At 40.2% G+C, this 13,337-nt stretch overlaps 1 protein-coding gene across 3 annotated transcripts in view; it reads right to left on the minus strand.

Moving 5' to 3' along the window:
- Positions 1 to 13,337, minus strand: part of MCTP2 (multiple C2 and transmembrane domain containing 2) — a 109,838-nt gene that overhangs the window by 12,263 nt on the left and 84,238 nt on the right. For all 3 annotated transcript variants that reach the window (XM_040602078.1, XM_040602077.1, XM_040602079.1), the window contains 2 exons: positions 11,348 to 11,470; positions 8,477 to 8,518 (listed from right to left, as the gene is read on the minus strand). In XM_040602078.1, coding sequence (XP_040458012.1) covers positions 8,477 to 8,518; positions 11,348 to 11,470 — 165 coding nt within the window. The remainder of the gene's footprint in view (positions 1 to 8,476; positions 8,519 to 11,347; positions 11,471 to 13,337) is intronic.

Below are 13,337 nucleotides of genomic sequence, written 5' to 3' on the forward strand. Positions count from 1 at the left end.
CATACAATATATGCCCAACCAAGGATAAGGCAAAGCAGACTGGGATTAGAAAGCCCTGTAAATGCAATCAGTTATTAGAGAGACAAATAGGCTAACAACCACCCTTGCAGTACACACTGCAATATGTGCGCAGAATCATTTGAAAATCCTGAAAATCTGTCAATGTCTTTTCTTTGTTATTATCATTTTGTTCTGGAAACCTGCAGTCAAAACACATGTACGGGATGATTAGCTTACTGGTTAAGCAAGAGAGAGGCAGAAAAATGAAATACAACAAACAGGATTTTCCAAATTATTTAGGTTTTTTTGGAATATTGTTTACACTTCCTGAAGTCAGCACCTCACAAAACACTACTGGAAGCAGTAAGAGAGTTCATAGTCCATTGAGATGACAGTCACTGGTTCATATTTATTAGTAATGGGGCAACTGTCATACAGAAAGCTGTATTTGAATGTTGCCGTATTTGTGGAAGATGAAAAAAATAATCCTAAATACATCTTCCACTAAACACACGTTCCCATCTGTGCAAGCTCCCACCAGCCAGATAATTTTTCTACATCCTCCTCAGGTACCAATCCTTTCCGATTTCTTTTGGGTTCCATATATTATGCTGCTTGAAAACATGATTTGGATACCCATGGTTCAAAATCACATCTCAGAAGCTTTTGCTTGAATTAAAAATAAAATATCCTGCTTGTTTCTGGCATTTTTTTCCCTAAAACCAGTCGTGAAACTTCCATTCCTTCAAGGCCTTTTCCTTCTTTATTTCTTAGCTGATTACAGCACTGTGGGTGGACTAAAACTAGTCTTGAGCCTCTGGGAAAGATTTAACTCCATCAAAATGAATTTACAACTGAGAATTAATTATATAATCAGTGTGTTACTTTAAATCTTCCTTTCCTGATTTAAGAAACCTTCATTTCTACATTAATTGCCTGAACAAAACCACAAAAGGGATCTTACAAAAGATTAAGCATGTCAGGGGAAGGGGGGTGGGTGGGAACCAAAACCAAAAAACAACAGCAAATTTAGCAATTACCTTTTGTGTCCATCTAATGCACATCAGCTTAAAATTGTAAATGAAGACACCAAATGCCTGCCATGCTGAATGAAAGGTGCTTCTAGATTTTTAAATTTCTGAAATATGTAACAGGACATGTAAATGCACTCGAAGGGTTACTATGGCTCTGTGATCTTCCTTCCCTTCCCTATGATGTTATGCTGCTCCCAGACTTTCAGGGACAGTTGCAAAACAAACTGTCACACAACCACAAAACTGAGGTACTTCCAACGCCAAAGACTTCAAAAGTGTGTGAAATACGGGGCAGGCCAGGAGACAATGTCTCCAGCATTAACATGGCAATTCCCAACGGGTGAGCTACGGTTGTCAGAGCTGGGCTTGCAAGGGAAAAAGAGCTACGGAGGAAGAGACTGAAGGCAAAGATTATCAATCGTCTGCTCTGCAACAAAGACCAAATAACTTTAGTTGCTGCTTCTGCTCTAGCAAAGCATCGGTTAGCAAATTGAAAACTTGGATGGTGGAGATCATCTAACTTCTTGTGATGATCCGTTTCAATGATTAATAGCTTTCATCTTTACAAAAAGCTGTTCCGTATTTTTTAAATCTACCCTTCCAATATTTTTCATCTGGATACATCCAAAGCAGTAAGCAACACTCCAAACACAGACAATTTTTCTGTTGTTCTCTTAGTGTATTTCTGATGTATACCGCAAACATCATAGGCACACAACTGGAAACAGGCTCAAAGCCACGAGCAAGTACTAAATACTTGGTCACTTGGATTTCATATAAAACACTCACAGAAAAAGAAATCTTGCATGCAACTTTCTAACAAGTGGTATTCATCAGCAGATTTTTGGCATGCCAAGGGAAACTCAATATATAAAGCTGAGGAACACTTGGGGGAAAGGATGAGGAAAAGGGGAGGAGAAAAAATAAATAGGCATTAATGCAAAAGAAGGAAGAAAACAGGATATAGGCAACTAAGTCAGGAATTAAAAACTGGAAAATCTTCAGGAATTCAGAGTTAGTCTGCCTAGCCCTGGGCTGGCCTAACTTCCAGGATTAGCTTTTTACAGTGGCTATCTCATTATGCCACCACTGCTGCAAGCAGGGCATAAGGTAATGTTTTACCAGGATTTCTCCCATGTACCAGATATAAATTCCCCAGTGTACTAGCAAAAACAAGATTGATGGAAAGGGGAAAGGAAGGAAAAAAAGCTCAGGCATGTGTGCCTTTTTGCTCCACTATTATTCTGGTGGGGTTTTGTTGTGGTTTTGTTTTTGGTTTTGTGTTTTGTTTTTGTTTTTGTTTTTTTTTTTAAAAAAAAAGACATGCCGTAGTTATTTAGAGAAAAGCAGACTTCACCAAACTTGGATTTAACTTGCAACTTGCTTTGTGCTAGACCACCAAACTCTGACCTTACCGGTGTCCAGCAAAACCTGTGCCAAGCAACATCTTAAGGCCAAAACGCTCATAGATGAAGAACTTCTGAAACCAAAAAAGATTTTATTGGGTATAAACAGCAGACCACTCGCCTTTATTGTTTGCAGGGAACACTTCACTAAACAGCTTCAGTCTAACAGCAGAACGAAGCTCTTGTGGGAGGTGGTAGCCATGGAGTGACAGACAGTCTCTTGGTAGCTAAAATGAATTCCAGGCAGAGCTTTGAAAATAGTCACCACAGCAACCTTGAACTGGATCCCGCCTTTGGTGGGAGCCAAAGGCAGCTGAAACAAACCCAGCAATCTGCCTTGCTGAGTCACTGCCTTGTCCTGTGCTGCAGTGTCTGCTGCATGTCAAGGAGAGCTTCTCCGCACTTCCAGGAGGATGGGTACCCGGAGAGAACGGCTGCCAAACTCTGAGCAATTGCCTCGTGCAGTCCTGAAACTGTGCATCACAGGATCTTTTTGTTTATTAACACCATGCTGCAAACGTGCCTGCCTGGCTGCGGAAATTTAGCAAAACTGAGTGTACTTGAAATAATTACCAAATAGAGGAAATGCAACACATACAGGTCAATTTATGCTCTCAGTTAAAAAGGTGTGAAATCTGGAATAATTCCACCAGAGCCAATAGAATCACACCAGATTCATGTGAAGGAGAGCGCCATCGGCCTTACAAGGGACACATTTTAAAAGCAATGGCACATCAGCCTACAGCTAAGGCTGGGGGAACACTGGCTAAAAGACAGAAGATGACCGCTTCACGCCTTGTTCAGTAAGACTTACACTTTCTTCACTTACATTAGACGAATTTCATCTGTGCACAGAGGACCAGCAAAAGTCCCCTAAGCCCAATCCAAGAAAAATTTTATATGGAGAGGCTTAGGTCATAACTGTTGCAAAATGCTGGGGGTTTAAGAGGCATTTTCTGTAATTTTCATAGACATGTAAAGTAACGCAACATCTGGTGGTATTGCTACAAGTTTTAGAGCAATACTGGTAGTCACAACAGAATAAAACACCATCCAGGTGAGGAACATGTGCATGAGAAGCAAAAAGAAAGAAGCCTGAATGGAGATAAAAGTCATCAGTCATCTTTGATTTAAAAAGAGGAAGGAGAAAGAAAACAACTTTGCTCAAATAAGTGCTTTCGCCTGGAAATACATGAGACCTAAGAACAATCATATGTGATTAAACTTAAACTACTGGATCATCACCTATAATGTAGGCAATGATCTTTAGCAATTTGGGGTACAGGAAAAAGACAGACCCATTCATACATCTGGCCAATTCTAAATACTTTTTAAATAGTTGCAATTTAATGGACAAGACCTCTGATGTTAATGTGCTCAGTCCAGTGACCTGCCTAGCGCTATTCAACACATCTCCCAGAGACTCAGAGAAGTTACAGGGTTGCCTTACCCACCGCCAGGGGCAAGAGGGAGAGCTTTAGACTGCCATAGGGCTGTTAGGGTTTAATGTGAGGAGAGCCATACCACAGTCCCGAGGATATTTAAAAGTCCTCTGTGAGTCCCTCCTCTCGGCTCCTCTCTACCATCACTCCTAAACCTACGGGTCATGATGTCGAGACAAGGATTGTACCAATCGTACCATAAGCAATAAGGGATGCTTATGGGTAAGAGCAGTCCTAAACAACGATGCAGTGTAAATAAGAAAAAACAGCAGAGCATTTATCTTCCAGTTTCTCATACACGGGAGGCTCCCAAGCAAAGAGCAAAGCACAACCAAGACAACCCCTGTACTTTGTCTTAACCAGAAGTTGATTAGGTTAATAAGAAGCTTGGAGAAAACTTACAGAAGCGATACCTGGAAACTTGTGTTACATTCTAGTCAAGACGGTTGCAAGACCAGACAATTACGTGTGCTTAGAAGCGTCCCATCCTCCAGCTCTGCACTGAGCATAGCTCAGGCAAGTAGCAGAATCTGTCCCTCAGGTTTCTCCATCACTAACATGTATTCATGGTCTGTGTATAGACTCATTGGGAAGCACTAAGAGAAAAGCCACAAAGAGTCAAAAGAAGAACAAACAGAAATTTAAGGGAGTCCACACCTATAGAAACACACACCTTGTGGGGGTTTTAGGACACAGTTTTGCCCGTGATTTTGTGGAGAAGGTGGGTGTTCCTTGCTAGTCTGACCATACCATATGTATCACAGGGTATTTTCAAGTCTCAACCATCATTTCTCTTCAGCAATCATAATGGGAGATGTTGAAATATTATATTGCAATTGTTGTATTGAAGAGAAAAAGAAAAACTAATGAAATTATTTGTACTTCCAAGGAAGAAAACAATGAGATGATATTGTCTCACATGACCTTTCCTAAGTATGGGGATATAGCATCTTACACAATAGACTCTTGGTTCATGTTTCAATTACTGACCTTTACTGTGGAGAAAATTAATGCAATTTTCATCGTAATCCACCCGTACAAATAAGATCCATATGGAAGGTTTCCACATGCTGAATCTAACTCAAATGGAAAATGTCAGCTGTTTGCTACTGGATGAATTTGACTTTAATTTGTTCGGCTGGAGTCTTTTTGAATTGTGTTCATAAAACTTTGTATATTTTTGGTACCTATTTTTGACAGAGAATTTCCTACATTAGAAACACTGGATTTTTCTTCTTTGGGGACTTTTTCCCACTCTTCTTTTTTCCAATACATGAGACACTAAACATTTCTTGGAAGTTGCCAAATAACTTGGCTGAAAGCCACAGTGTCATCCGATCCTCCCCTACGACATCCCACTAGCCAAGCAGAGCTATCTCGGCTCACCAGTGGATAGAAACCCTCCAAGGGAAAAAAAAAAAAAAAAAAAAAACCAAACAAATATAAAACCAGGAATTGTTGTTGATTTACTTTTGTCTCTGATTTTCTTTTGAATCAGTTACCAGACTTGGAAATAGTAGTAATTTAAGTTTTGTCTGTTTTGGAGGAGATGCAAACTTTTATCCAGACAACTTAAGATCATGTGAAGATTCCAAGACTCCTTCCAGTCGGGCGCTATGACACACTCATTCAACAGCGTAACAGTCTACTCTTGAAGCTCTACAGACATTGTCAAAAATGAAAAGAAAAAAAAAAAACTAAAATAAATAGAAATGGTCAACAATCTGACAACTTACATTGAGCCGCACAGGACTTGTCTATACCTTTCTACTGCCAGGCAAAAGATGCTGCAGTGACGCAATTTTAAAACAATCCTTATTCAGACAGCCTGACAGACCCCAGAGCTGACACGATGCAGCCTGAGCTCCGTGTCCAAGATGGCACAAATCCGAGAAGGCATTCATCCACCGAACAGCTTGTGCCAAAGGGACAGAGCTCTCTTATCTTCTACAGTCCTCCATGCTGGTATCTGCAGAGGGCAGGGGGGGAAAGAAAGGGGGAGCTGGCAATTAAGCCCTGTCATCTAAGACAGATAGTTTAGGTGGAGGGAGTTAATCTGCTCTTGGGTTTTTGAACTAAGTGTCTGTGTATTTATAATTTGTAAACAGTTCATCTCTTAGAGGGTGTGTTACAGTTCCCAGAAGCATGGTCTGTTATGTCTAACATGCAGCAGAACCCAGAAAGGCTATGTGTGTGAGTATTTTGATACAGCACGATGATAGGAAACAGAAACAGTGACCCTGTATAGCACAACCCCACTAGCAGATTTCAACTTTAGGAGGTCTTGTATTAGGGAGGAAAAAAGAAAAAAAATACACAGACTTCTGAAAGTATAGTTGTCTGTTTAAATGTTGACATTGCCATGAGATAATGTCGTAAGACTACATTTTTCTTACACTCCCTAGAGAGCATTGGCCACCCTCAGACTTGGAAGTCACTTAGAATAAACCTAACGCACTTAAAAATGCAACTTGTCAGAGGGCAAGCACGGTCCGTCCCACCAACGATGCAAAGGGGACACAGCCCGGACAGGACAGGGACATCAAGGCAATGCTGTACGGCACTGGACGTGGGACACACGGAGTGACTGGCAATTCCCCCTCCGGGTAATTCTGTGTCAGAATTCCGTATACCCATAACACTAGCATATCAATTAATAAAAGTTAGGCATTATTACCGCTGTAACGTTGGGATATAGGGCTATCTTGATGAGAAAGCCTGCTGGAGGTGTCTGTGAGTAACTTTAGCCAGCGCCACCAGCTCTTTACTTCAGAGTCACTGTGCACGCACGGAATGGAGATAGAGGCAACACTGATTACAAAATTATACGGCCAAATCATCAGCAGCTCAACACTGACTCTCAGGAGTTTTCCCAAACCTTCATATGTCGTTGAAAGAAACCAAGAAAGGAAACGGCAGTGAAGTTGTTGAGGGGGGAGCAAAAATGCAAAGTGCTTACTTCCATATTTAAGTGACCCAACTGTATTTACAGAGAGAACCAAAGTCACTGGAGTTAATTCTAATGTGAAGGTAACCTAGAATATTTTGGCTCTGCAGCAATGAACCTGTGGCACTGCACACAAAACAGAGGACTAAATACCTACTTAATACCTTTTTTACTTTCCCCCCCCCCCACCTCAGCACTTGCAAATGAAAAAGAGGAACACTAAAAAAGGAGAAAGTAAATGCAGTTGGTTCCAATGAATAAGTTACATCTCTGGGCATCACACAAATAAGATGTAGGGTCAATACTCACAGGTGTCTAGCTTTGGGTACTCACAAAATAGAAATTATAGCCTTTCAGAGATACACAGTACTCCTTTGAAAAAGATGCAGCTTTCATTTACCAACTTCTGATGAGTTCCAGATATTGGTTCATTTAGCTGACCAATTTTACGACGTAAAGGGTGAATTATAAACGAGAACATTTAAGCAATTACTGTGTGTTGCAAGAAACCTGTAATTCAACTAAATTATCTAAAGTTCACTTTATAACTTTAATGAATTTCTGGTTGCTCACTAAAATATAACCACCACAGAAGAGCAGGTTAAATTTAAATAACTATTCCCATGAATTAGTCTGCCCAGCTTCAATTCTAGTGTCTGTGACTGAGAAGAGTTAAGGTGCGCTTGCTGACTGTGGTATTGATTTACTTCTCAATGATCAACAATTTCACTGTAACACTCTTAAAACATAGAATATTCAAGAAGAATCTTATTAACTTAGTATGCAATTTGAAAGTTTCACATCGCCTTCTGAACATTTTCTTCCTAACAGCTAATGTTCCTTTGCATGCTGTTGCTCGTTAAATAATTCCTCACCTTTTAGCTTTAAAGTATTTATAGATTATCAGATCCTCCTTCACTTACTTATGTTTTTTCAAGCTGTATACATTAAGTTCTCTTAATCTTTCTTCGTATGTCATGCCCTCTAATCCTTTTATCATTTGTCACTGTGGTTTGATAAACTTGAAAAAAAAAATCCAATGAATTTTTCATAGTGAGTAGAATGAGTAAGTACGCTCCAATAAAATAAAAAACAGACCTTGCCAATTCCAATTCTTTCTACATTTCAGCCGATGAACTAAAACGTGGGGTTTTTTTCCAGCCTCTGAAAGAAATGTTGAGGAAGTTCTAACAAGTCCTCCACGAATCGTACCAAATCTGGCCAACAGAAATGGAAATGCCACATCGTTTGGGGAAAGCCATTAGTATAGAATGCCATTTCACACTCAGAATGGAAGCGATGGAGAATTTTACAGGCTCATGCTTGTCTTTGCACCTTGTCCACCCATACTCACTCTGTAAGTGCACATACCTGAACATGTGCCTGTTATGACTTCAAGCACAGACGAGACTGCTCTGATGCAACCAGCATGCAGAGGTCTCGCGCAGGTAGCGCCACTATGGAATGTTACACAAACCAATCTTCCAATCTTCCCTTACTTTCAAATCTGTCAACCAGTAAACTGGTAACAACTGTCTCCCAGTAAATACAGATAATCAATGAAGATCTCACAGAGGTAGGATGGTGGGTTTGTGCTCTCCCACATTCCTTCTGATTCTAGCTAACACAGTCTTGAGAGATGCTTACCTTATCATCTTCATCCTCATCTTCATCCAAGCCCATAAGTTCCTGAAAAAGCAGACGTCTATGTTACAAAACACTACTTGTTTGTTTTTTTCCAGTGACAGGCAGTGTTCAAAAAGCTTATGATACTCCTACAACATTTCATTGCATAGTTTTCTCCCACTTCTATTGCAAGTCATCAAAAAACCCCACCACTTTCACCTTTCAGAAATAACGTTTTGTATTCAAGGACCTTTTTTTTTGTGTGTGTGTGTGTGATATCTTGAACAAAGCACGCAATACCCTATACAAATTTTAAGTCTAAATAAAGCATTAGTGGCTGTGTCCAGTAGTTTGAAGGCAACAGGCTTTCAGATTCATTGCTGACTTTTACTGTCTGTAAACAACTTTGTTCTTAGTCTGACAAATGAACCAGCCGGTATGTCAAGGCTGAGGACTCTATACTCAACTTGTTCCACCCTCACTACTACAATGACTGCTCCCTCCCTTTAGGGCCATTACTGAAACATTAGACTTTAGAAAATACATTAGTATGAACATAATCAACCTCACAAATCACAGTCAGGTTTCCATGCAGCATTATTTCCTCCCTTTAACTTCTGTGCTGACAGGTAGGGGAGAAAACAAAAGACTAGGCGCTAAGGCTTGAAACGAGGAGCACTTGGCTTTCAGTTCAGGTATGCAGTAAGCTGAGCTTTTAACAGGGTCCTCTGAGTTATTCTTGGTTATTTAGTAGGTACATTTGAATTGGCATACTACAGATTTACGTACAGCAAACATGCAAAGAATGTGAAGAATCACAATAGATGTTTTGAATTTGGGGTTTTTTGGAGGGGTTAGGTGGTATGGGTTTGTTTGTGGTTTTTGTTTTTCTCCCCCTCCCCCCAAAAAAAGCAGTGAAAAGCCATTGCACCTAGCATGCAGAAGGTACTGAGAGCTCAGATACCCACGTTTACTCTTTGACTCTCTGGAATACCCCAGGCAGCGGAATTAACACTGATGACTGTTAACATTTCTGTAGAAGCTCCTCATATGTAAAACATAAACCATTTTACCAATATTCACAAATTTAGCCTCCTGGCAACTGGATCATACGTGCAAGGTTAATACTATTGTTCCCATTGTATAGCCCAGAAAACAGAGAACATTTGAGGTCTACTTTTGCAGACTGTTGCATGCATTCCTCTATATACACGAAACGTGCATGCTGGCTCACAAAAAAACAAAGGTAGGGCCCATGCAGCCAACGTCTGAAGAAGCAAAAAATGAATAAATCATTGTGCAAAAAGCATTGCTATTTTGAAGAAAACCTTTTCTCATCTGCAGGACACATGTGACTAAGGGTAGCACCTGACTGTCTATTTTTGACCTGCAGATGGTTAGAATCATAGACACACATAAAAAAGAAATCAGGTAATATTAAAGGCACTTTGACTACTTGTTCCATATGATCCCACTCCTGCAAAGAACTTAGGCAGATGTGTAACTCTGCTTATGCAAAATGCACCCTTGAATTTCACAGCATCGTGTGGCTTGCGGGATGTGTGACAGGAACAGGGCCATCTTTCTGATTCACCTTTCTTCAGTATTACTACAATTAACCTGTACTTTCAGATATAGCCTTATTGTAGCTTCCGTCTAAATGATGTACTGCTCGGTTTAGCTGACCTTTGTGAGACTCTCCTCACCTGAACGTGCAACAAGCTCACCACAGGATGACTGATGGGTGCTGGAAGGTATTCCTTCTGTAGTTTTTTCCTGGGTAAGTTACTACTATTTTGTATAGTGTTTTGTATTAAAACCAAAACATCCGTTTGCCTGGGATTCTCCCACATGGGAAGTTCTCATTTTACTGATGAAACAGTCACTGAAGACACACAATGTCTTCTACATTATTCTGGACTTGGCTGAAACCAGAGGAAAGCATTTGTTTTACCATGTTCTCATATCAAGTCTACGTTCTGGTCTGGATAATGCAACTTCCCATATTTTCTAACAATCTTTCCACTTGGGAATGGATGAAAACTGAACTAGAAGCAACTTCTTCTTGCAAAAGCTAATAAACCTGCTATTGACCTTTCTAATTCTAGGATATTATTTCTTTGTATAAAATCCATTTGATTCATTTGGGAAAAGATATTCTTCATGAGTAAAAATGTCAATCATCTTTCTATCAAAAGTTAGAAGGAAGCTATAATTCAGCCTGCATTTCACTGCTGTACGTATTACACATTTAAAATACAGAATATTATGGACATCTATGAATTTACTCTCTTTTCTAACTGCAATTACTGGTTAACATCAAGCAGCATTTGCACAGTAGCACTTCGCCACACGTTCTAAGTATTTTTGTATTTAAATCATTTTTTCTCTCAGATGAAGTTAAAAAACTGAGGGCTAAGTTTCTGGGGAAAAAATGCATCTGTCATTTAAAAGGTGGGGGGTGGGGAGGAGGAATAAGGGTTTCTTGAAGTCTCAGATCACAGGACAAGGTTTAAAAACAACTTCTATTGACCTTCCTCTTCTGTGAATCATGACTCATCAGTGTGATGCAAGTGTAAGGGCAGTAGGGGCATGGGGTTTAAGAACTTGTTGCTTTGTAAGTCTTTCTTAATTCAACTTAACGTCTGTAGTTATTTAGTAAGTGAAATCCCCCTCCTACATACTCTTGTCATCCTCTCCTACTACTCTGAATGGTTTATTGCTTGAGTTCAATCACGAAAAGTGAGAGAGTCGGGGTTTATTTTCAGTAACTTTGAAATAAAAATGCTGTTTAGCTATACAACTAGCTTAATACCACAAAAATGCACCAAATTTTGCTCAAGGGCAAATTCAAGCTGGGGCTGCAAGAAATGTTACTGCCACTTTACTTGCCTGGGCATCTTGGGTGTTGTTGACCTTCCCAGTTGCGACGAGGGAGAAGTTGTAGGCAAAGAGCACCAGCAGAGCCAGGGGCACCATGTACAGTTCCACGCTCCAGACGGTGACCACGAATACCTGGGAGAAATAAAGCAGCAGGAGGGAATACATACAAGCGTTTAAAAAGAAAGACATAAGAAAGCCTTTCAGTCATTATCCCTATGCACATTCATCCTTGAGTCTCTGTTAACTTCATTCGTATTATTATTCTGGCAAAGAAAGTCTGCTTGCAAAGCATGCTCTCTTTTTATTCTGCTTGAGTCCATTAGGCTGCCATTTGTTAGCTTCTCCTCCCCTGTGCACGGGGAAGTACAAGGCCATGAACAGAAGGTTAGTCCGAAGGCTTTATCTGCTCCTTTCTGGGATCTCCTCAAGCCTGAAAACCTTTTGTCCTTAGTGCTGGTGCATAACAGACCCACTTACAGAGGTAAACCTGTTCCACTTCATCAAACCCTAATTGCCAGGGTTGTGTTTTTTTTTCACAAGAGGAGAGTTTCTTTTGTGCAACAGGAGCCATCCAGCTCCCTCGTCACTCCACAGGGGATGATCAGCAAATGCATCTTCACCATCAATCCACCTATACTCTTGTCACGGCAGCACAGATAAAGGACCATACCCTTCCCGGAGGCAAGGCTCTAGGCTGCATGTGATATATTATTTTGGAAAAGGATCCAGTAAGCCTAGTCTCCATTCTCATACTCTTTGCCATTTTTCAGCACAGCATATTCTGATTTCACTGGTTGCTTGGAGTCTCTCTGCCCAGAAATGGCAGGAGCTTGTGCATTTGGAGTGGTATCCATTAACAGCAAAACCAGAAGCCAAATTTTGAAGTTCTGTTCTGCAAACTGGACCAGCAAAACACATAACTAACACAATGGATATTTAAAAAGCACTTAGGATTTTTTTTTTTTTAATGATACCATGATAAACTGTAATCCTATCTTACAAGTACCAACGATAACATGAATGGACTGCAAACTTGGAGTGGCTGGCAATACAAAGTCAATAAACTAAATCCAGAACTGCCGTAAAATGGATGTTGTGAACCCATTTCCTTTTCTACTCATACACAGTGTTTCCAGAAGTACTGCCTAATGCTGGTAGTAATTTGAAGCTATTTTAAACAATCCGCTTTAAAGACAAGGCACAAACACATTTATCTGATTCTTCTTCCCCCAAAGGAACCCGGAATGATCAGAAACAAAAATCATGGTTTTAGAATAATACTGGTAGGTGAAAATGAGTCAGATCAGTGAATGTGTCCCAAACTGCAATGAAGTGAAAATTCTAAGGGTGATAAGAAAGCTAAATCTCCACCTCCCTTCATCCTTGGCCTGTCAGGTGCTACATATAAAGGCAATGCTGGCACTTGCAGAATGGGATATTTATGGCAATGGATTTTGTGTTATGGACCTGAAAGTCTAACCACACTGCACCAAAGAAGCACTGCATTCAGCGGGGTGAGAATTTATACCTCTAAAAAACAGCAGCTGTTGTAACTTTTAAACAAAAAGACTTGTCTGACATCAGACAAATGGCCGGTTAACATCTACCAGGGGCCAAGCATAACCCACGTAACGATGTATCCGTAACCTTGCCCAAACAGCAGTTGCATTTTCTGGAGTGAACCTGATTTTATGTTAGCTGTTGCTATGCGAGGAATTAAGACCGTCATCCTGTTCTTGGCATTTGTAGGCCAGTAAAATGAACTTTGAGATATATTAATTTATAAAATGGGCTGACAACCAGGCAAAATATCCCCATACTATTGATTTGCAGCATAGGAACGTAGAATAGGATTTGGTTTTGATTATATTTTCTTTTTGATCCTGCTTTTCAACATACTAAAAAATTCGAAGTGATAATGATTCCAACAGCCACATTTCGTATGTAAGCAAGGCAACAGAAATGCACGAGCCCTGGCCAAGAAGGCACAGTACTTGAT

This window comes from Falco naumanni, chromosome 7, assembly GCF_017639655.2.
Source record: "Falco naumanni isolate bFalNau1 chromosome 7, bFalNau1.pat, whole genome shotgun sequence".
Taxonomy (NCBI): Eukaryota; Metazoa; Chordata; class Aves; order Falconiformes; family Falconidae; genus Falco; species Falco naumanni.